We start from the raw sequence: 25,653 nt of genomic DNA, 5'->3' as shown, positions 1-25,653 counted from the left end.
TTTCTCAATAATACTGATAAAAAGGACCACTACTACTCTTTGTTTGCTTTGTTAATGGCTCCTTACTTTCAAAGTCTTCTAGTTCACTTTCAACCTAATGGTGTATGTGACTGGAGAAGTGAGAGGGGTACGAGGGGGTGTTTTTTGTGCATATATTTTTATTTACTCATTATTTATATTTATTTTTAAATTTGGAAGGAAAACTGAATATGTACAAATTATTAAAAAAACAAATATTGCACTTTTTTGATGTTTCATAAGTAATTTATTTATTGATTTACAAACACTGGACATATACAGTAATCTATAATAACATTTTACGATTATTAAGTTACAAATACAACATACTTGAACACTTGGAAAACATTTTACATTAACAAAAATAATAAAAACATAAATAATAATAACAATAACATAATAATAATAAATAATAACAGGCCTATTGAACATTTGATTTTACTTTCGCCACAGTTTATTAGAAAATTAAAATGTAACACTATTTGACTACTTTATACCAGCTAACTATTTCCAAATCCTTTACCATATGTTACTTTAATATCTATTACTTTTTTAAACACGTAAATATTTATTTATTGAGTCACTGGAGATAAAACCTTTGATTTTGACAGGCCGAGCACAAAATATAAATTTACTTTTGAAAATTGTGTACTTATTATTAGTTGCATTAAATATTCAATAATATATATATATATATATATATATAATATATATATATATATATATTATTTAAAGTTTGGTACGTTTATTTGTTTGTTGTTTGTCTAGGGTGATGATGGGAGACCACCGATGCCTCCTGCTGTGAACTAACGGAACTACTGCTGTGATAATGGCTTAGTGATCTGTACCTTCTTCAAACTTTCCTGTTATTTTTTTTCTAACTGTAATGAAGCTTTTGTACTGTAGATTTTAATACTGAACTTATGGAAACATCACAACAACAGTTTTAATTGTTAAACACATGATCAGCTGCATTCATTCCAACAATTTGGCATCCTAACAGGTGATTCCAGGAATAAGTATTTTGTCCAATGTTCCTTCAAGTGCATTATAAATCCTGGTATAACTTGATATTTTCAGACGATTAACATCTACACTATCGTAATTTCTGCATTACTTATTCTGCACCAAACAACACAATGTTATTGTTTATTTTTCATTTTATTAATCAAACCCATTTTACCTATCAGTTTTATCACAATATAGTACAAATAAAAATTAAACTCATTTTGTGTTAATGGCTTTTACAAGGTAAAATTGACACAAAAAGATAGCTTACACTCTTGTCACTCGATAGGCTGTTTTTTTTTATTCTTCTCGCTAATTTAAATAAGCTATTGCAAAAATACATTGACATTTAAGTTGGATTTTTATTCTTTGTGGGACTATATTTTTAATGTATGTGTGTCTTTTGCAAAAATCTGTAAACAGTTCTATAATTGAAAAGTTTGAACGAATTTGAAAGAAAGAATGTAATAATTACATTATTCAATGTTGAAATATTGTTAAGTGATTGAAAATGTTGAGATATGAAAGACAACAATAAAGAATATGTAAAATTACAGTGTAATTTGAATGTGTGTCTATGTTGTACATGGTACAACAGTGTAGTACGGTAGTTTAAACTTATGATAGCCAGAACGCCTGGTGTATACCTGAACTATGCTTCAAGGTTTATGAAATGTACTAAATCTAAACAAGGAAGATTCCGTTGCATAGCATCGTTGTTGTGCTAAATATTGAAATCTATAAGTGATTTTTTTAAAACTACAAAATATTTCTAAGGGCCTTGCTGGTATGTCATAATACCAGTAGTTTGATTGAATGCAGTGGATATTAGTAACTAGTGTATTAAGTGGAATCCATGCATGTTTAAAAATGTTCAACACAGAGCGTACTGCAAGACCTTACCAAAACAGACACCGCTACACAAGCAATGTCATTAAATGATGTCTGGGATTAGTAAAATTTAAATAATCACCAACGTGATTTTTATGTTTAGGTTACCTGTTTTCCTTTAGTAGAGGTTAAAACGTAAGGTAATGTTGCCTCTGTAAAGAAAAACCCCTGTGTAGTTGGATTTTAGTAATTAATCTGTTAAACTCCACAAATGCTTTCTTTAATATTATGAATAGTTTGTATTGTCGCTCTCAGCTTTCACTTTATTTTAGAAGTACTGAAGAAAGTACCCGACTATTCAGTTTTTATATCACTTGTGTACAAGGAAGGGTTGTAGTACAAGTTTCTGAAAATCGTACATGTCATGATAGCATGTCCTCTACATTTTTTCCACATTTCTCTACATGTCATGTGAATCAATCGTGCTTGGTACAACATTTACAAATGGCAACAAAAATTACATGCAAAAAATTACCTTAGTGAAATGCCCTAATAGAAAGTGCATACAACATGAAAGTAAGTGAGTGACAGACAATCTACAATTAACTATTTAATATTATCTTCTAAAGCGCACACAATTATTTTAGAACCAAAACAGCCTGTTTGGAGTAGGAATACCATTTGGCAAGCTAGACATTTACATTGATAATACAAGCTTTCAAATTGCACTTTTACTGACATTGGTGTTTTATGTCCCTATTATTTTCACAACACTTAAAGTTAAGTTGATTCAAACTGTTAGCCAGATCTACAGAAGCCAATTCAAAATGAAGTACAAATTATTCTACTCTTATTGTACTCATTTTCTTTCATAGATTAACTTCAATTGTTGCTATGTAGTGTAACATGTTAAAACTAGAGAAAAAGCTGACAGCATATTTACAAAATTGTAAAGTAGTAATTGTTTTTAACTGTTATTTTTCATTTCTCGGTTCTGATATTGAATTTGAACACTGTTATTTCTACTTAATAATTTCAAGCTGATTAAAGTGTGTCTGTAGCTGAACATTCATATTAATAACACTATACAAATAAATGTATAATAAACTAGTGTGTCTGAATGTTACCATTACATAATGGCCATTGTCACTATTTGAAGATGGATAATGTTAAATGTATTTAATTAAATCAAAACCCATAAATATTCTATAGCCAATATGTACACCACATTTTTGCCCTTAAAGTTGTAGGCATTCATTATATTATTCTTTGATTTTGTGTGTTGTTTTGTTTTTATTATAATGAAGTATTATAATTTTGGTATTGTTATACTGTGTGAAGTGCTTAAAATATCGATTTTGATAGCTAAAATTGAATTTGTTTTGTTGGTTTTCATTTAGTAATTAAGATTAAAACGTTTTAATTCTTCTATTACATGATTGAAAAAATATTTTATTACAAACAGAATTTTGATTATTTGCTACTGTACATAGAGGCTGTTAATTTGTAATAGTTTTGAAGATGATATTGTGAACTCTAAAAATTCTATTTATAGTAATAATTTAATTGGTCTATAGTTGAGACTGTGTATAATTATCTCATTGGCTTTTTGAAGAAATGTATCTTTATTAAATTTATTACAAATTTGAAAACAGTCGTACAATAATGCGCTAACTAAAAATGTAATTCAATCTCATTTTTAGTATATGTACATATTTTACATAGATATATAAAATATAAATCATATGTGTACAAAAAAGGTTAGTTTCTCAATATTTGTAATATATGTACAAATAAATGCTCAGTGTTTTAGTTGTTACTGAAATATTTCTTTGAAAAGTGTATTTTTCTAAATAATATGAGTGAACATCGATCAAGCTATGCTAAAGATTGCAGAAGGAAAAAAACAATTCAGTAACAACTTAAACATCCACTTATATTCTTAAGCGGTTTATTTATTGACTCTAGTTGCCAGGATTCGCTTATTATTTGTTCCATATAAATATTAATTTTGATGTTGAATTTGTACAAACAATTAAGCCTATCTGTAAATGGAATAGATAGTTTCTATCAGGTTACATTATTTGGCTGAAAATAGTCCTTTAAAAATTTCCCTAATTTGTCTTTGTTTCTTTTATTTAAAAACAATTATTTGTGATTTATTATGTATTTTGGTTTGTTTGGGATTAGTTTTTTTTTTTTAACTCCAGTTTGTTAAGAACTAATTTACATTTTATTTTTGTGTTTGTCTGTGGCCTTCTCTCTGTTAACTTAAATAGAAGCTCATTCCATTTTTTACTATTGTTTAAAATATAACATTACAAATTAATTATTTTGTAATAATAGACTTGTGTGTCTTATTATAGGAAAAGTGCATGAGATTCTACTCTGCCGTCATATCATAGTTAAATGGTTAAAGGAACTTTTGCACTTTTTGTGATTTGAATGATGTAAGGGAATAATAAATATTATAAAGTACTATAACTTGCTTTTCTTATTTTCCTTTCATAATAACAACATATGAAATTCAAGTATTACCCTTTGTTAGAGTTTTGCTAGAACAAACCTTACCATACAATCGCAAATTCTCTCATGTTTTATTACAAATATTTTTTTGAGCGATATTGAAACTACAACCAACTCTAAAATGACATATTTAGCAAGAAAATGGATACTATATGTGAGTCGCCAAATGCCAAAACAGGCTAAATCCAAAATTTAAAAAAGTTGAGATATTGATGAACATTGAGTTCTGTATTACCTAGGCTACAGATTTGTCACTTCAAAAATGTTCCAAAACCAGTTAAAAACTGTTTAAAATTAATATTTAAAAGTGAAGGTTGTTCCAAAATCAGTTATATCCTATAGCCATTCGGTTCCAAAAACAGTCGATATCTGCACAGATGACAATGTTCCAAAACCACTATAATCAAACTACAATAACTTACAATGTTTCATGTTTCTGTGTCAAAATAAGTTAAATCCCAAAAGACTTTTCCTATAGGGAACTGCTGATCATTTTCCTTCTGAATTAATTGTTTATTTTGTTGGCTAATTTTAAATTTCAAAGGCTAAAAATAGTGTTATAAGAAGCAATAGCACTCAATTATTTAACATTATTTTAAAAGCTCCTGATTTGTTGTGTGTCATAAAACATGGAGGCTGAACATACAGGAGGTATTTTTAGAAGGTAGTGAAGGCGTTGGTATTGATATTATAAATGCTGAAGTTGTAATTGATTCAACAAGAAAATGTCAATATAATGGACATAACAGTGGAAACTCCACAAAATGTGGAACAAGTAGAGTTGGTAGAAGAGATGCCTGGCCCTTTGGCAAAGAAAAGGAAGAAAAACGAAAGAGCATGGAAGAAAACTGTTGCAAAAGTTGCTAGGTAAGTTAACAACATTTGGTAAAGAAAACTAAACTAGCCTAATCTTAACACTCATTTGAACTAAAATAACCTAACCTCAACTAAGCTAACCTAACCTCAACTAAACTAACCTATAACCGCAACTAAAACTACTTAATTCTCAACCAGCCTAAAGTAATTCAGCTTAGGCCCTATCTTAACTACAACAGTTTTTGACAACGTTTGCGATCTATAATTTGTTTTTTATTACAGGTTAGTATTTTTTTAAAGGTATAGGAGAACTAATAATCCCTATTTTGTTTTAGACACCGCCCGAAGGGATTTCCACAGATGCCTAGTTGTAAACATTCGGCCAAAAAGTAAGTACCGCTGCGCAGAACTTTCCCTGCAGGATGTTAGAAAGATACATCAGCAATACTATAAAGACGCTGACCTTCAATCAAAGAAGAATTTTTATTCTTCAGCACGGTCATTGTTTCCTCAGCAAAAAGGACTCGTCTTCCAGAAGGTATCAAATCAAAAAGAAATGTAAGTACTGACTTTTTCTTACCTAAAATGAGAGGAACAACAAAACTGAGAATGTTAAAGTATGTCGGGCAGCACTACTTACAATTTTGCAAGAGAGAGTAAAAAACCGAGTGCAATTGATTTGCAAAAAAAAGTACCTGGAAACATGCGTCGTACCTTTGGAGACTCGTGGAGGAGCACGCCAAGTTGATAAATATAATATAAAGAAAGACAGCATCAAATCTTTTATTAAAACATTTATTCCAGTACAAAAACACTATTGCAGAGCGAAAAAAACAAGCATAGGCAATACCTTCCAAGTGAGCTTAACATTACAAAAAATGTGGAAAATGTATATTGAGCAGCATCCAACTGAAGAATTAAAGTGTGAGTATGACTTTTTCAGGCTGGTTTTTTCTGAGAACTTTAACATTGGTTTTTGACGCTCCGTACACTGATAAGTGTTCAACCTGCACAAGGCTTGAGTGTGAACTAGCCACAGAAAAAGATGCAGGCAAGCGTGAAACACTAAAGCTAAACCTTAAAAGCCCACAAAGTCCGTGCAGACAAATTCTACAAACTTTTGCAAGAAAATAATGATAAAGAGCTTATTCTGAGCTATGATTGTCAGAAAAATCTTGTCCTTCCTAAAATACCGGACCAAGCCGCATACTATAAGCGCCAGCTATATCTATATAATTTTGTGATTTGTGAGGGACATTCTAAAGGTCCTCTTGAATTCAGAAAACACCTTTTCTTACTCTGGACTGAAAACCAGTATGCAAAAGGGTCCAGTCAAATTGCATCTGCTGTTTACCACAGGTTAACAAGCGCTAACATGGAAAATGTCACCACAGTCAAACTTTTCTCTGACGGCTGTGGTGGCCAAAAACAAGAACACAACTGTTGTCGGTATGATTGCTCATTGGCTCCTGAAAGATGCACCTAAACATGTTACTAAAGTTGTACTACTCTTTCCGGTAGTCGGCCTTTCTTTCATTCCCCCTGATAGAGTGTTTGGAGTACTTGAAAGGAAATTTCAAGATCTGAGTGTAATCAACAATCCCAATGAGTACACTGAAATAATTGAAAAGCACTGTACTGTTGTGAAACTTGGGACGGATTGGCCCTGTGAGTGATTGGAAAACTCTAACCTGATGCTGTTCTAAAAAAACCAGGACAATGGCATTTTCAATTTCAAAAGGCCAAGAAATTTATCTTTTCAAGAAGTAAAAGTAATCCAAAACTCCATCCTGGTACAAGGAGAAGCAAACTATGTATTTGAAATCGGCGAGAGTAAGTCAGTAATGAAAAGGGGGAAAAATTTTGACAATGCAGTTTTGAGAGTGATACAAGAAGGACAACCCAGTGAAACAAGTAAAAATCAATGATGTGAAATGCTTGCTAAATCTCCACTATGGAAATGACTGGCAACGGGAGCCAAAGTTGAAGTTTTTCAAGGACTTATTCCAGCTACCTACCACCAATCAAGGCGAAGAAGATGATGATGATGATTTTGAAATAAATGAAGAGGATGAGCCTATGATTGAGTGAAAATATTTTTAATAAACGACACATTTATTTTAATAAACTCTGTAGATAAATAAATTCATGGTTTTGTATTGAAAATGAATACGTTTGTGTTCATTAATCCTAACCTAACTTTACCTAACAATATAGGCTACAATGTTTTGAGAAAAAAGGATTTAATAATATAAGGTTCTGTTTTTAACTTATTTTGGAATGGTAAACGCAATTTAACTGGTTTTGGAACCAAAGTTAAAAAGCAAATGGCGGAGAGTAAGTTTCCAAAAGCAGCTAAATCATAGTTACTGTTCCAAAACAAGCTATGCCATATATTTAATCGGCTGCAGTAAATTATAACTTTTGTACCATTTTTTAGCCAATTTTAAAACAATATAACTAATTTTTTAACCTTTTTTTTTAAACAAAAATCATAAAAAATGTAATGGATGTGAGAAAAGCAATCAGTTTTTGGCATTTATCTAAAAAAACTTGCAGAGTGGATTTAGCTTGTTTTGGCATTTGGCGACTCATGTTAAAAATGTCTTAATAATAACTAATATAAATGAAAACACAACACTACAAAATGTTGTCACATTTTCTTTATCTATCCAGAACAACAGGCTTTCCTTCATGGCAGCTAATTCAGGTGTGTACCAATCATTTTTGTTTTTGTGTCCTATTCTTTCTTTGGTAAATAAAGAAACAAAGTTGTTTCTTTATGTACCTTTGAAACAACTTTGTAATGATTCAAACTATTCAGAACAACATCAAAAATAATAGTAAATAGTAAACAGTGTTGCAGAATCTCTTTCATTATGCTCACCAAGCAAGGATGGTCATAAGACCCCAAAAGCAGAGAGAGGTCCAATATCCTTTTTAGGTAATTCCATGCTTTGAATGCTATTTACATGTTGTGAGATACTTCTTGAGTCAACAGATTTATCGTTTGGAAACATATTAACAAATATACCTTCATGGTCTTAGTAAAAAATTATAAAGTAATTACAGAAGAAACACATAAATTTTGACTAAAATAAAAACATTATCGAGGCAATTTTTCCCTCTAGTTCCATTTTTATTTAAAGGAATTAATCTTAGATTAGATTAGTAAACTGTCTTAAAATTTTAAGAAAACCTTTTAAAGTTTTGGTATTTTTGGTAATATTAAATTTGCAATTGAAATCACCCCATATTATAATATTGTAGTGTTTCCAACCAACAACAAAATTTAAAAAATGTTCTAGTGCAAATAAAAGGTCCTGTGGATTGCCATCTCATAAAAAAATACTGAAACTACAGAGTGATATACTGAAAGTACAACAGTTTTACATTCATCTAGAATTGTTGCTGATGCTTCAAAATAATGGGTAACAAAATTTTGTTAAATCACATTCACTTGTCTTTATTCCATCTCTTATGTGTTTCAGTCTTGCAGCACAGTAAAACCCAATGGGATAAGAACTAATAATTTCATCTTTTGACATCCAGTGTTCAGTTAAACAGACCACTGAAATGTTAAAATCTAGTAAGAAACTTTTCAAAACGGAAACTATTCTTTAATATTTGCTTTAATTATTGCTCCAGTGCCGTATTGAAAATCTACCAATATTTTTGCAAAATGTTCTACTGGAACATTGTCCCACTCACAGCCCATTGGGAAGCAAATGAGCTTTTTCAAATATTTTGATTTGAAATCCTACAGAGCTGTTCATCATAGTCCATCAAATTAGGTTTTTGATAATATTTAGTCACGATACCATAAATAGTTGCTCCTTCAGTTTTTTGACATGTCAAGTGATTATTGATATAATTATTAGGTTGTGGTCTATTAAACTTTTCCCTGGAGACTAATGCCACACGCTGACTTATTTGAACATCAGCTGAGATGTAGTGTGAGAAAGCTATAGTTACGGAGTTTTTAAATTCTTCTATGATATATAACGTATTTCTTTCAATTAAACTAATTGGAAAATCCCTTTGTGTTTTTCTTTTCATCTTGCTGGAAAATTGAACTTAGTATGTCCAGTGGCGTAGCAAAGGGGTAGCGGCGGGGGCAGGCCACACCGGGTGTCGCCTTTTTTGGGGTGACACCCACCCGGTTTCTCAACTTTAAGAACAATGTACAAACAAAAATCGCTAGCACCAAAATTTATTGCTTTTTACTTTCGATGCGGTGACACCCAAGGTAGCTACACCACTGAGTATGTCAGCAATAAACCACGCCAATTTAGTTTTTCTTTTGTTGTTTAGATGCAATCCATGTGGTGTAAAGTGAAAACGCTTGAGCACCAGATCTAGATCAACCAGATGTACAGAGTCAAGACGACTTACTAACTCTCTCAAGTAGTTATTAACATTGAAAATTTGATTATGGAAACTATCTGTAACATGTAAATAACACCTCATTGGGATTGTTGTTAAAAGTACAGGTGTATTTCTGGTTAGCTGAACCAATTCTGTTTCAAAGTTGAGTAAACTGGAAGAAAATCTTCACTTAGAGTGTCGTTAATTCCACTTATCACAAAGATAACATCATCCGTAGTATGTGAAGCAGTCTCAAATACTTGGAGGAGGCAATCATTTGGCATTACTGAACCTACTACTTAAGGTCGTTTTGATTGGTTCACTCAATAGTGAGATGAGAAGCAAGTGTAATAGCACAATACTTGAGAATGCCAAATGGAATCTTGTCAATACCAACTCCCTTGTTAGAGTCTAGGTTTGCAGTATATGTTGGAAGTCTAGCACAGAGAAAGTGCAACTGTTGATAAATTAGTTTATGCCAAAATCGTACTAAAGCAACTAGATATCTGCTACTCCAAGCAGAGAAGTATTACAAAAATAGCTTGCATTTGTCATTCTTATCTGCAGGACCTTTATGAGTTGTTGAAGTAAGATCAGAAGGATTTTAGATTTTAGGGAAATACTCTCATTGACTTTATTTAATTAGTTTCAATAACAATTTAGAGTTAGTCTTCAGCAGTCTATCTGTGATTGTCGAAAATTCTCAAAATTATATAATATTGGGGCATTTCTTCTCAATGACAAGCTTCTTAAACTTGCCTCTAAACCTGGGAAGTTGTTAGTCGGTCTCCATTAGGGAATATTAAACCTGATTATAGATCCAATTTAAATTAACATTGTTGAAGTATTCCTCTAAATTAAGAAGGTTCACTTCTGTGGAGTATAATTCTACAGATTATTCTGTACAGCATACTCATTAGACCGAAAGTCAAGAATGTGAATAGGACAAGATAAGATAAAGGCAGTGAAACGTCATAATGTAAGATGTTAGATTCTGTTTTCCTCCAGGACGGTTTCAGTATACTGTACCTCCAAAAGTATGGTATAAGCTCTTCAACCTCCAGGATTTGATCAGACTGATTCAAATTATAGATGAATATTCACACCTCGGATGTATGGTACACTATTAACCTGTTTTAAGTCATGAAAGGGTAAGGTTCATTTTGTATTAAGACAACGAAAGGGATTTGTAATTTTGGTACAGGAGGTGTTTGAAGGTAAGGTAAGGTTTTGAAATGCTATAATTCCTATACAAAAGTATATTTTTATTTAGTTTGGCGTATATATGTTGTTATTTTGTTTAATGGTGAGAAAACCAAAAACACATGGACTAATAGAGAGTAAAATTTAAATTTTGGTACATGTATTACTTGGGGAATACAGTGTGATTAATAAAAGTTTGATTTTACTTAACTAAGCAAAACCGTGACAAAATAATCCAAAACATCGACAAAAATGGCATAATGAGCCTAAAATAAGGCACGCGAGTCTCATAAGATCGATCCCATTTCGGCCTATACATTGAACAAAAGATCCTTAAATATACAAAGTAATAAGACTTATTTTCTTTGCAAGATGTGGTAACCCAGCAGGCTTGCGTAGGCACAATATCTTTTACCTTGATCTATTAGCTGCTTCTAGTCCAAGTTGCACATCGATACAACTGCTCAGTCGTGAGTTGTACTGTAATAAGTTAACACGTGTTTGTGTCTCTCGTCACGGAAATGGAACTGCATAATATTGCCGCGGTATGCCATTTCTTTTAGCGTTAAATTGAGTGAAAACGCAACGATAACTTACAGTTGTGTCAAGAGCTCAAGTTATTCGTTGGCATAAAATGTTTAGTGAAGGCAAAACGAATGCTGAAGATGAAGACCGCAGTGGATGACCATCATCCTCACAGACGGATGTCAACTTGGACAGGGTGCGTGCACTCGTATGATCTGATCAAAAAGAAAGATTTGAGCAAAATGGTCCCCAAAATCTCACACCAAAACAGCGAGAAACACGGGAAAAAGTGGCAGCCGATCTGTTACAACAAACTGAAATAAATACAGAACTGTTGAGCCATGTTATCACTAGTGATGAAAGTTAGTTCTTTCAGTACGACCCAGAGAAAAAAAACGCAAAATTTCCAATGATGCTCAAAGGGATAATCCAGGCCAAAAAAGCTCGCATGTCAAAAGTGAAATGTATGCTTGTGTCCTGCTTTTATTCTAATGGAATTGTTCATAAAGAGTGGGTGTCTCCTGGACAAACGGATAACCAATATTACTGGAAAGAAATTTTAGAAAGATTTCGTAAAAGAGTTCTTCTTGTCCGTGCCAACATTGCTGATAATGGGATTCTGCATCACAATAATGCGCCATTCCATACTGCTCTGTCTGTACAGCAATATTGTTAACCTCCAAACAAATTTCAGTACTACAAAGCCTCCTTATTCACCAGATATCTCTCCGTGCGACTTTTTTCAATTTCCAAGAGTCAAAACGGCGATCAAGGAACACCACTTTCAAACAACACAAGATGTCCAAAAAGCTGTGACGAGAGTCTTGGAGGATATTACAGAACATGAGTTCTAGAAATGTTGCAATCAATGGCAGAAGCGCTGGAAAAGTGTGTGTAATCAGAGGGGAACTACTTTGAAGAACATACTAAACTTGACTAAAACGGCAAGCAACATTTTTTCACATCAGTCTCATTACTTTATTGTCGCATCTTGTATATATGTATATACCAAAATAACGAACAATAATTTGTAAGAACTTTCTGTAACGCGTACGATAACGAATATTTAAAATATGGTAGATACCGTTGCCACCAATGGACAATTCCGTAATAGAAATTCATTTTGACACCAAAGTTTAAACTTTAAAAATAACTATTTATTCTACTGATTGATATTTAAAATGTAACAATTCTGAATGCTTTAAACAGGAGAATACTTCTGATTAAAGCCTCCAAAAAAGCTCGCATGTCAAAAGTGAAATGTATGCTTGTGTCCTGCTTTTATTCTAATGGAATTGTTCATTAAGAGTGGGTGTCTCCTGGACAAACGGATAACCAATATTACTGGAAAGAAATTTTAGAAAGATTTCGTAAAAGAGATTTCGTAATAGATTGAACTACATTGTCTAAGCAATTTAGAAAATATTTATGATTGAGCTACAGAGAATTACAGGTTACCGAATCCGAGACCTGATCTAGACTGATTTCCAGCATATTATGGAGGTACTGATTCTGCATTTTCAGCAATCTTTCTGCAGTCCTACTAACTTACTTTCAATACTGTTTTACAAATTACAATTAATAATTATTATGTCTTTGATAAAGACTTTTTACAAAGAGGATGAAATATTTATTAAAAAAATAAGGCATAATTTCTATATAAATTATTATATTGAAGTTTAATTTAATGGTTAATATTGTTTGAACCATTCATAAACATTTGAATATTATTTTTATTCATATTGGGTATTGGTCATTACAGTCCGAGTGGTAATTGACATAATCACGATATCCGAGCGAATAAGGCGTTGCTTTGAGTAGATATATTGTAACTGTGATTGTATTATTTATCAAAGATTGTAAGATTGTAACCTTGTAAAAGTGAATAGTTTGTTAATATCCTCTTTGGGGTAAAATTTATACCAATGTTTCCTTAATACTCTCTGTAGTCTAGGAAGTGGAAAAGTGTCTGGTCTGTTCGTCGCTTCTACGTCTTCCTACTGTCAGTTCGGTGTGTTTGTTTTCTTGTTGGTAGTTGATAAATTAACTTGACACTTCTTCTGCCGATTTGAACGTTTTTTCAAATACGACACACAGTATTTAAATAACCCATTTTAAGCAGTGAAATTTAATGTTTATTTTTTAGAGATTTTTGCTTCAGAATGGGTTCGCTAACAAGTAGGCAAAATGCAGGTGTAGAAGAAGTCGATATAGTATCAAATCATGCTTATAAATATCCACCTAAATCGGGTAAGCACAAGGCATATGTTTAGTAAGGCATAGTAATTAAAAGAAAGTTTTCATTTTATAATTAATATATTAATAATAACATATCTCTTTGAGTCTATCTAACAACAATGGAAGGGAGACCTGACTCATTCACATAGTTTATAAATTAATATTAGGTTGACCAAGGCTATGTGTTTCTATCACCTTACACATTTCTGAAACAAGATCCTTAGCCTATTTAAGTTATTGCATATTGTGATGTACTGTTTTAAATGCCATAACATTGTAATGAAAATCTGATGGGTGGATTTTTTTATGGTATAGCTTATTTGAGTGTTCTTTGGTTAGTACAGCATCAAGAAGCATCCTGTATATTAGTGCCCTTACTGTCTTCTGGCATCCGTTATTTACCTTCCGTTCTATTACGTTATTAACTCTAATAATGTCAATTAGTTAAAAAAATTATTTATATGTTTGAGACGTGAAACATTATTATGTAGGCTATATGTTTGAGACATGGCTTATGTGAGTGGTTAAAATTTGTAGGAATTCAATTAGGCTTGATTGATTTTTAAATTGATCATTGTGTTTTCAGAATGAGTTATTTGAGTTTGTCATGTAATGTTTTTAAATTAGGAAAAAAAGATTTGTAAGTAAATTGTACGTAAGTTGTGTAAGAAATTATAAAGTTTGTATAAGTTAGTCCAAGGTTTTATTTCTTTACATTATTTATTAGGTTTGTCGAAAGGTACGACTACATTTGTCTACATTATTTTCAGATTTATTGTTTACGTTATTTTCCAGAACTGATCCAAATAGTAGATGAAGATTTACATGAAGTATTTATTAAATTTAGCAAGCAAACCAGTGCTACATTTAGTTACTTTTTACTATTTTTAAGGGTAAACTTGTATGACAGCTTGTTACATAAATAACTTATAGGCTATACATCGCTGTTGTACTTGCGGCCATTACTTAAATATTATATGAAATGACTTCATCATTCAAATTAGTTTGGAGTAATATTGTTAGTCAATACATTAAAGGAAATAATTGGTTGTAAATATCTGTAGTAAGAATGTTGTTTTTTTATTCGATAATTAAGGTATTTCTAATCAATAATTTGATAAACTGATTCGATTGTGGTGGCACCTGCTTACACTGCATCCCATGTGTATTTCAAGATATTGAGTTTAAAAAACAACCACAATAAAGGTAATGAAATGTTGAAACGTTTTTGGTCCTTTGCTTTGTTAAGCCTAAATTAATGAAAATGTGTAAAAAAAGTTATTAAACTTTTATCTTTAAGGAATTAAAATCTTTATTTTAAAAATTATAATGGAAGCAAAAAACTATAAAATCTATTGTTAAGCTTATTATTGAGTAATACGTTTTTAGGTAACCTATAAAACAATTACTTGTGTTTATCCTGGAGAACCTTAATACCAAATGGCTAAAATGAGAAATAAATTCAGCAGGTAAAAAATCGAGGTAGCTGCTAGGACAGCAGTGATCGTGAATCACGGAATGGTAGGCATATACATATGAGTATTCTTGTGTGTTTACTGTATATTTTAATTTAAATAATTTTAACATTATAACTTTTGAATAAATCATATTTAAGATTTTATATATACATATAGTTATATATATATATATACAATTTTTTGTACCTTTTTGAAAACGACAATATAGTCGAAATATGAAAGGAGTTATGTGAAGTCTTTTTTTTATGTATATATATATATACAGGGTGTATATTATGTCTGGAAACACCCAAATATATCCTTTTAATAATTTAAATATAAATTTGAAACCTCTTACAATCGTGATAGAGATTGGGCATCTACTTTTTGGAACAATGTTTTGTTATGTCACACCAACGGGGGACGTCCTGCCGAGGGTATCGTGAATATTCTTAATGGAAGCCCTATACCTTGTGATACATAATTTTAAAGGTAATAGCTTACTGAATTGAATGCCACAAAACCGCATCTCAAAGGAATTATTCTATCAGAAAAATAGAGCATTTTTAGTAATGAAAATTTACTGATGTTCAACAATGTAATTTTAACATGGTTCTTGCCACAAAAATGTGTTACACTAATTTTTTAGCATTTTTTTAAAATGTTCAATTAAATAAAAACAAAAATTTCATTTTAAGCTGGTTCTATTAGCACAAATTTGCCAGTTTTTATTACAGTACAATTATGGAAATACTTATGTTATTGATTTCTTATTACAAATAAAAAATAAATGTATGCTGTTAGAAAAGTCTTACAACAAACGTTTTACCTGCATTTGGTGTCAAAGCAATTGTTCGAACTGTGTTCCTTCTACGGTTTGACAATGAGCCAATCTTGGTGTAAAATGATTCGACAGAGTTTGCCTAACATTTCTTCAGTTATCAAAAGCAATCTCCTCTATAATCCTGTTTCTTAGGTCTTCCAAATTATGAGGCTTTCTTCTATAAACATTGGATTTTAAATGACCCCATAGGAAATAATCGATTGGTGACAAATCCGGAGATCTTGGAGGCCATTCGATTTCTCCTCTTCGGCCAATCCATTTATGAGGAAACCTTAAATCCAAATACTCTCTTACCTGTCTCCCATAATGGGGTGGAGCACCATCCTGCTGAAACCATACATTATCAAAGTATTCTCCTGATGCAATTTGAATAGCTGGGATTATTTCATTTTGGAGCATATTTGTAGTAAAGTTCGGCATTTAAATTTCCATTGATGAAAAAGGGTCCAACAATTTTGTTACCTAAAATTCCACACCATACGTTCAGTTTTTTGTGGTTGCTGTGAATGGGACTCAGTAATCCAATGTGGGTTTTCACTAGCTAGCCCAGTAAACGGCAATTGTGCCTGTTAACATTGCCATTTAGGAAAAAAGTTGCCTCATCAGAAAATAGTATGTTGGTCAGAAAATCTCTATTGTCATCACATTTGCGCATCACAAGTTCACAAAACTCAACTCTTCTGTCGTAATCATCCTCACTTAACTGTTGGACTAAATGAACTTTAAATGGTTTGTATTTATTAATTTTCAAAATCTTACTCACAGACATAGGGTGCATATCATGTTGCTGTGCAGCTTTTCTGAGCGATGTATGTGGGTCTTCAATAAATGTTTGCAAAACATCTAGTGCATGTTCTTCATCTGTTGCAGATTGTATCCTACCCGACTTTGGCCGATTACGTAACACTCCCTGTCATTTCCAAAACGCTCAATAGTTTTTGATATTGTTGAAACACTTTATGGGATTCCTTTCTGGGAAAGTGTCATTAAACAAATTACAAACTTCCCGATAAGATCTTTGACGATCGCCATATCCTCGCATCATCAACAGAGTAATTCGTTCTCTTTCAGACAATTCCATTAAAATGCCAAATAAAAACTGAACTACTGTAATTAGATAACTTGTTGACAGCAATGCTTCAGAGACACTGATTAACTCGACAGGAATGATATGACCTTTGTCCATTTGTAAATTCCCAAGCTTAGACCTGTCTAGTGAAAAGCTCCATGCTCAACAAACTGAAAACCTGTAGACCAGATGATTAATAACACAATAATGTTTCTCATAGGCTAGTGACCTTTGTCTCTTTAAACCTTCCTGCTGACTGGAAAACACCAAGTACAGATTCATAAGTAATCAGAGAAAGTGACTCATAAGTTTTATTCATTGTAATAAAAACTGGTAAATTTGTACTAATGAAACCAGCTTAAAAATAAATTGTTTATTTTATTTTAATTGAACATTTAAAAAATGCTAAAAAATTAGTGTAACACATTTTGTGGCAAGAACCATGTTAAAATTACATTGTTGAACATCAGTAAATTTTCAATACTAAAAATGCTCTATTTTCTGATAGAATAATTCCTTTGAGATGCGGTTTGTGGCATTCAATTCAGTAAGCTATTACCTTTAAAATTATGTATCACAAGGTATAGGCTTCCATTAAGAATATTTCACGATACCCTCGGTAGGACGTCCCCCGTTGGTGTGACATATCAAAACATTGTTCCAAAAAGTAGATGCCCAATCTCTATCACGATTGTAAGAGGTTTCAAATTTATATTTAAATTATTAAAGGATATATTTGGGTGTTTCCAGACATAATATACACCCTGTATATATTATATATATATATATATATATATATATATATATATATATATACACAATCTTAAATATGATTTATTCAATTAAGTCATAATGGCTAAATTATTTAAATTAAAATAAACAGTAAAAACATACACACACACACACACACAAAACATATATATATATATATATATATATACACATAGCTTAGGAGTCATTCAGATTTGGAGTAGTTCTTGAATTAAGTTAGGAATCCGTTCTTTGTATGGACGGAATCTATGGGCAGTTTTACACTGCTAGTAATGGTCCATATACAACATTGATTCACATGTGTTTGCTCTCATACATTTGGGTAAAATGTAACTATGTAATATTTTACTGTAGATTGTAAAATTGTTGTGGCAGTATTGGCAGGAACATCCTTTCTCACTTAGGCAAATCTATTATTTTATTTTCAAGTGATGCATAAACAGTAGAACACCAACCTCTTCTTAACCAAGGAGAGATTTTGGTGCAAAAAAAAAAAAAAAAAAAACAACCAATAATCAATTAATGACTTAAAAATTCAAACACTGTGTATTGCATTTGTAAGCAGCATTTCTTTACTACTGCACTCATATATATACTTTGTTACAGCAATAGATACTTTCTTCATAAAATAACTATTATGAACTACAATGCTGTGCCCAAGAATTTTGCATTTCCATATTAAAACATTAAAGTTCTTTTATGGGTTCATTTTGAAAATCCGGATAGTTCAATAATCCAAAACGTTCTAGTCCCAATTAGGCCTAATGAGATTATTGACGCTGAATTGTTCTGTAATTAACAAAAAAATAAAATTATCTTCTCAAACAAAAATGTTTTATAATCTTTTCCCTAAACTACTAAATTTTGGGTAGAATTTTTTAGCATTCTTAGGTACGAGAATAGGTCAGGAACTGTAGCACTGAAAGGGTTAAAATGATTACTACATGTTTAAACTTTTACACCGTTCCTTCGGACACTGTAGGAAAGAATAAAATTAAACTAAGTCAAAACAAGGCCATCGGTTCTTAATAAATTAAAAAATTGTACAAAACTATAGTTAATCAAAGCACTTCATCAACTAAGTGTATTAAAAATTCCGAAATTAAATTACAACTACAATGGAACTAGGTTATAAACATTTTTGGTATTTAAACAACACTTGGATAGCTTCAAGGAGCGGGAACAACCTTTTTGTCACAGTCCTTACTTTGAAGTGAAAACACTGGTATATGGCAATTGAAATATGATTCGTCTCCTCTCTCCATAGTAATACTGCCCCATATACTACCTCTAGGGAAGAATAGCCGAACGTGGCTGCTGTACTGGAATGCTGGGAATGACTTGTTTAGGACAGGTATTTGTCCAACCACACCATTCCCTCGAATTTTCACTAAGGTGCCATTCACATTTAAAACTTTCCAGAGATGAGACTTCAATTTTAGAGTTGATTCCCCCAAGTTCTCAATGCGAACGGAAAATCTCCACCAGTAAACATTAGTTCTTCTTGCTTTGCGGTAGCCCACATACAAAGGAATCGCGGTGATACGGACATTCTCTGTGGTTTCTTTCTGAGCGTCAGCTAGTGCTAAGCAAGGTGTGTACTGTTTCTGCCACTCCTCAAGAGTCTTGGTCGCCTTGTAACGTGTCTCCTTGGAAGAATCGTGGATGAAGAACCTTTTAAAATGATCATGATCAAAGCTTTCAGTTTTCGTGGCAGTGTAGGGCAGCATGTCTTCGTGTAAAACTAGGTCCAGATCCGGTATCGAGTATCGGAATCCATAAATACTGTTCAGACCGTAGAAATATGTTGGTTCGTTCTTAACCGGTACGTGTGGAATATCACGAGAATCTATAAGTGCAAGATAGTAGTAATTGTGTGTGAAAAATTCAGCAAACTTTTCCTCTTGAGTAGAAACCTTAGAGGCTTTAATAAGGTCCCTGTCATAGATTTTGGTTAACCAACTGAACAGAACTATTCCTCTGTAACCGAAAAGTCTGTGAACAAACATTTGTCCCAATTCATAATTAGTGGTCTTAGGTGCATCAAGGCGCCCGATTTCCACAAGCTTGTGTGTATAACAGTGTTGAGTGTTAGTCAAAACATTCGGTTTGGACATGTAGTCAATCAGTTTAACCATTTTTGTTAAACTAAACATACTGAGAATTTAGGTTAAAATTTCAGATTTGTTTTGCCAATCAGCTACATGTTGTTGTTTGTAATCAGATTTGTTTATAAAATCTTGTCAATAAATATAATTTTCTACTTTTTAAACCAGCTGATGTCAATGTTTTTGTAATAGAATCTACAACAAAACTCTGTGTTAAACTGATCATACTCATATGAAAATGGTTGAGCTTTTTGTACAGTAATTAAAGATAATTAAATAGTATTAAACTTTCTGTTATAATAAGAAGATAAATTAGAGAAAAATTGGTAACCTCTATAATACAGACAGATACACAATTTTTAATCTATGAATTTAATAACCTGATTACAGTGTTGTGTTTAATAAATAGACCCTAGCGATTATAAATGTTATGTAAAAGCTTTAAAGAGTAAGGAATAATTTCGTTTTAATACAGTAGATCAATAACGAGATTATAATTTAGGTACACTTGTGTAGTCTCTACTAAGAGGAAGGTGAGCTGGAGCTAAACTCAACATTCACATAACCCTTCCCAGTTTAGTCATGTTATGTGTAGGAAACTTGGTTGCTCCACCGTGTTTAGAGATTGTGTCCAAAATATCGCAGTGCACACAATACTGCACCTGTTTAAACAACCTATGTTTTTAGATAATTGTCGAGACACCAGCCTTGTAAGCCTAAGAAATAAGAAATAGAATTAGTTATAAATATTTAACAATGTTTTCAGGTAACTATTTTGGAAGCCATTTTATAATGGGTGGTGAGCGTTTCGACACGCCTCAACCTGAGGCTTACTTGTTTGGAGAGAATGCTGACTTGAACTTCCTCGGTAGTAGACCTACTCCTGTAAGTATTGATCTCATTACTCATTATAAGTTATTTCATTTGGTATATGTTTGATAGTTCCATTAATACAATGCCATTTCAGTTCAATAGACGACTTGAAGGAGACAATCTCCTCCAATGGGAATGAGAGAGATGACTATGTTCTGGTGACCTGGATATGGCTTGCTGAGTATAAACTTTTCCTTCTTGTTGAAGTGCAGACTATAGTTGTTATAGAAATTTGGTGGCCCAATTAATCCAATAGCCACATCAAAATATGGTTGCAGTCATTAACCAAACTTTTGTTTTTGTTGTTTATGAAAGTAACATGACTATCTAGATTAATATTGTCATGTCATAGTGGCAATGAGGATTTGCAGTCAAGTCAATCAAATTGGCAGTGTCCTCTACAATCTTGATGCCACTTTTCTCCCAAGGACGGTTGTGCAACCAATGACTACCACAAATTATCTATAGTCGACATCCAAATCAGTTTCACTTACCGGCACATTGCTGTCAGCGTTGTCCTCAACATCACTATGTGTACATTTTCTTACAATCTGCGAATCACTCAGTTGCAGAACAAATAACAAACACTAAACTGCACAATAACCTCAATATATATGCATCACCTCCTGAAGAAAACAAAAGTTTGAACAACAACAATTGGCGATGCAAACGCAATAGAGTTGGCGGGAAACGAAACCTACCAAAAAGAACAACACAGTCAATGCTACCATGTGCACAAAAAAAATCCCTTTTACTGAGCCTGAGCTTGCAATACTGAAGTGCACACAATGGTGAATTGCCGGGCGTCCACACACAGAGAACATATTAAAACAAAAGTTCAAAAATGCACATTTCTTCCTTAAAAATTAAATTCCTTGAATCTTTCTTTGTAATAAGGAATATTCCGAACCTCACAAATCTTTTGGAAATCATTTCCCCCTCCAAAATATGCTCTGGACCTGCCACTTCCCTCAAAAATAGTCAACTAAAGATCACCATTAATATGAGTAGAATATTTTGTTGGTCATCATTAATTTTTTTGAGAATTGAGGAGAAAATAGCTGTGAAATAGATTAAAAATTGACCATGCAATTCTTTTAATATAAAAAACATTTTTGTTTCTTCCACAATTGTAATTTATTTTAATAGAACTTTTGCCGGTGAAAGTACTTTTAAAATAAATTAAAATTGTGGAAGAAATTAAAATGTCTTTTATATTAAAACCTGGTGACTTCCATCAAGCATACTGAGCAGAACATGTAATTCTTTCAGTTCCCGTACCCACCCCCTCAAGCCAACGAGCCCACTAAAACACTCAAGAGCCTGGTGAACATTCGCAAGGAGTCACTGAGACTGGTGCGGGCCATGGACAATGTCAAGGGTGACAATGACCTCATTAAACCTACCAACTTCAACATTGAGTTCACATTCGACTGTGATGCTCGCACGGCCATAACAATTTATTATTTTGCCACAGAGGAGTTCACACCTACAGGTGTTGTGTGAGTAACAGCAATTCATTTTATTCTGTAGGTTGGTTGATTTATTCTAACTATTCACAGATGACAATAAGTTTCCAACACAATAGAATTTGTTTTTACAAACACGTTTTCTTAGTGATCAAATTATGTTATTATCTATATACGCCTTTAATTTCTTAAAGCATGTGGTACATACAAAATAAACAGGCTTTTTTATTTATTTTGTTTATTTATATTTGTTAAACATTAAATATTTGTGTTTTATCATTATATATTAATTATTTTGTATGCCTTTTAGCTTCCTTAATATTTATTGGTAAACATTTTCTTTTTTATATGCTTTTCAACTTTCCTTACAATTTTTGATACTTATGTTTTGTTTTTTATTCCTTTGTCCAAACACTTGGAACATCTAAATCTCTTGGAACATTTTAAAAGGACGCTTTGAAATAAATAATTTCTCCCCGTTCTCAGATACTGTCCCCGAGACCCGACATTGACCTCTGAAACGTATTGCTACAACCGAGGCACCAATCAGCTGTTCAGCCAGCCTACCCACATATTTGATCCCAGTCGTTACTCAGACGAGGAGCTCTCTTATAACGCTGACAGGGAGGTCATTCCGGTAGCAATACACTGTGTCGCTTATGAAGGCCTTGAAGGTAAGCATAGGATTAGTCATAATCATAGAGCCTAGTGACATGTTTAACCCCTGTCATTATTCAGAGAGTAGCTTTCTTGCATTGCTGACAAGAGAGACCATTTCAGTGATAATACACGTTGACTCACCTGAGGAGTTTCCGTACAATGCTGGCACATATGATTCTGGTTGTGATATAGTGCGTAGCTCATGAAGGCATTGGAAGTAAGCATGGTCATAATCATGGAGACAAACCATATGTTTGACCCCAATCATTACCCACCTGAGGAGCTTCCGTACAATGCTGGCACAGATTATTCTGGTTGTGATATAGTGCGTAGCTCATGAAGGCATTGGAAGTAAGCATGGTCATAATCATGGAGACAAACCATATGTTTGACCCCAATCATTACCCACCTGAGGAGCTTCCGTGCAATGCTGGCACATATTATTCTGGTTGTGATATAGTGCGTAGCTCATGAAGGCATTGGAGGTAAGCATGGTCATAATCATGGAGACTAACCATATGTTTGACCCCAATCATTATCCACCTGAGGAGCTTCCATACAATGCTGGCACATATGATTCTGGTTGTGATATAGTGCGTAGCTCATGAAGGCATTGGAGGTAAGCATGGTCATAATCATGGAGACTAACCATATGTTTGACCCCAATCATTACCCACTTGAGGAGCTCTGCACAATGCTGGCATAGATTATTCTGGTTGTGATATAGTGCATAGCCCATGAAGGCATTGGAGGTAAGCATGGTCATAATCATGGAGACTAACCATATGTTTGACCCCAATCATTATCCACCTGAGGAGCTTCCGTACAATGCTGGCACATATGATTCTGGTTGTGATATAGTGCGTAGATCATGAAGGCATTGGAGGTAAGCATGGTCATAATCATGGAGACTAACCATATGTTTGACCCCAATCATTATCCACCTGAGGAGCTTCCGTACAATGCTGGCACATATGATTCTGGTTGTGATATAGTGCGTAGCTCATGAAGGCATTGGAGGTAAGCATGGTCATAATCATGGAGACAAACCATATGTTTGACCCCAATCATTACCCACCTGAGGAGCTTCCGTACAATGCTGGCACAGATTATTCTGGTTGTGATATAGTGCGTAGCTCATGAAGGCATTGGAAGTAAGCATGGTCATAATCATGGAGACAAACCATATGTTTGACCCCAATCATTACCCACCTGAGGAGCTTCCGTGCAATGCTGGCACATATTATTCTGGTTGTGATATAGTGCGTAGCTCATGAAGGCATTGGAGGTAAGCATGGTCATAATCATGGAGACTAACCATATGTTTGACCCCAATCATTATCCACCTGAGGAGCTTCCATACAATGCTGGCACATATGATTCTGGTTGTGATATAGTGCGTAGCTCATGAAGGAATTGGAGGTAAGCATGGTCATAATCATGGAGACTAACCATATGTTTGACCCCAATCATTACCCACTTGAGGAGCTCTGCACAATGCTGGCATAGATTATTCTGGTTGTGATATAGTGCATAGCCCATGAAGGCATTGGAGGTAAGCATGGTCATAATCATGGAGACTAACCATATGTTTGACCCCAATCATTATCCACCTGAGGAGCTTCCGTACAATGCTGGCACATATGATTCTGGTTGTGATATAGTGCGTAGATCATGAAGGCATTGGAGGTAAGCATGGTCATAATCATGTAGACTAACCATATGTTTGACCCCAATCATTATCCACCTGAGGAGCTTCCGTACAATGCTGGCACATATGATTCTGGTTGTGATATAGTGCGTAGCTCATGAAGACATTGGAGGTAAGCATGGTCATAATCATGGAGACTGGCCACATGTTTGACCCCAATCATTACCCACTTGAGGAGCTCTGCACAATGAGATAAGCATAGTTTTAATGTATTCAACTAACTTTTAATTTATGTTTAAATATATAATAAACCCTGTTATCCCCATTCCAATCGGCATATTCTCGCCTTCAACTAAATAATTAAGTTACTGTTCAATTTATGATACATAATACATTTAATTCTATGCAATAGTTTCAATGTGGCGTCACTTCTGTTTCTTTCATACTTATATATAATTGATATAGGGCATCCATTATCTTTAGCATCAACTTCTGGTTTATTAGTTTCATCTTTTAATAGGATAAATTTATGATTTGGCAACACCTTTGAGAGCTTATTGGTGACATTTCTTGTGTGAAAGATTTTTTAGAAACAGTTGTCTTAACCCTCTGAACCCAGCCAATGGACAAGAAAACTCGCATTGACTCTAATTTAAAACTGTCACCTGTAGTTCAGAAGATTTTTAGATCCCTATTTCTTATCTCACACATTTCCAAAAGGGAAGTTTATTTTGGACTACTGTCTCCATTGTTGGTGAAATAGAAGGGGAAATACTTTAATTTTGATCTAAAAGAAATTAAAATGAGATTAACGTTTGATTCTACAATAGTACACACAATAGTAGTGTATGATACACTTCTAATAGTAGACACTGCAGTGTTTGGTATCCAAAGTGTGGTAGTTCTATCATACTAAATGTAAGTAAAGTACCTAAGTATTGTTCTGCAAATAAGAGAGCCTTCATTGATAAGACAACACTTAATCTCAGTTTGCGGTTGTTGATTGATGTACATGTTTGTTTACAGACCAGAAGCAGAGTCACACGAGCATTGCAGTTGTGGAGAGACACTCAGACGGTACTTACGTGCTGAAGGCACTCAAACAGCGGCTGTACGTAGACGGTCTGTGCTATTTGCTGCAAGAGATATATGGAATCGAGAATAAAGGAAATGACACTGTTAAGGTATTTTTGATTCACTTATTTGGCTCTACTTCAT

General features: G+C 33.2%; 2 protein-coding genes across 3 annotated transcripts in view; both read left to right on the top strand.

The window, feature by feature from the left end:
- Nucleotides 1-4,341, top strand: part of LOC124367508 (small integral membrane protein 14) — a 39,511-nt gene extending 35,170 nt beyond the window's left edge. Inside the window, exon 5 of the mRNA XM_046824383.1 lies at nucleotides 787-4,341. Within this exon, the coding sequence (XP_046680339.1) occupies nucleotides 787-828 (42 nt within the window). The 3' untranslated portion in view covers nucleotides 829-4,341. The remainder of the gene's footprint in view (nucleotides 1-786) is intronic.
- Nucleotides 4,342-13,258: 8,917 nt separating this feature from the next.
- LOC124367506 (E3 ubiquitin ligase RNF157) overlaps nucleotides 13,259-25,653 on the top strand; it is a 31,212-nt gene continuing 18,817 nt past the window's right edge. For both annotated transcript variants that reach the window (XM_046824379.1, XM_046824380.1), the window contains exons 1-5: nucleotides 13,259-13,545; nucleotides 20,549-20,667; nucleotides 21,928-22,157; nucleotides 22,611-22,798; nucleotides 25,462-25,619. In XM_046824379.1, coding sequence (XP_046680335.1) covers nucleotides 13,458-13,545; nucleotides 20,549-20,667; nucleotides 21,928-22,157; nucleotides 22,611-22,798; nucleotides 25,462-25,619 — 783 coding nt within the window. In that variant the 5' untranslated portion in view covers nucleotides 13,259-13,457. The remainder of the gene's footprint in view (nucleotides 13,546-20,548; nucleotides 20,668-21,927; nucleotides 22,158-22,610; nucleotides 22,799-25,461; nucleotides 25,620-25,653) is intronic.

The sequence above is a fragment of the Homalodisca vitripennis genome, chromosome 8, assembly GCF_021130785.1.
Source record: "Homalodisca vitripennis isolate AUS2020 chromosome 8, UT_GWSS_2.1, whole genome shotgun sequence".
In the NCBI taxonomy this organism is placed as follows: domain Eukaryota; kingdom Metazoa; phylum Arthropoda; class Insecta; order Hemiptera; family Cicadellidae; genus Homalodisca; species Homalodisca vitripennis.
The sequence above is the reverse complement of the archived record's forward strand: the minus strand, read 5'-3'. Positions and strand labels throughout refer to the sequence as shown.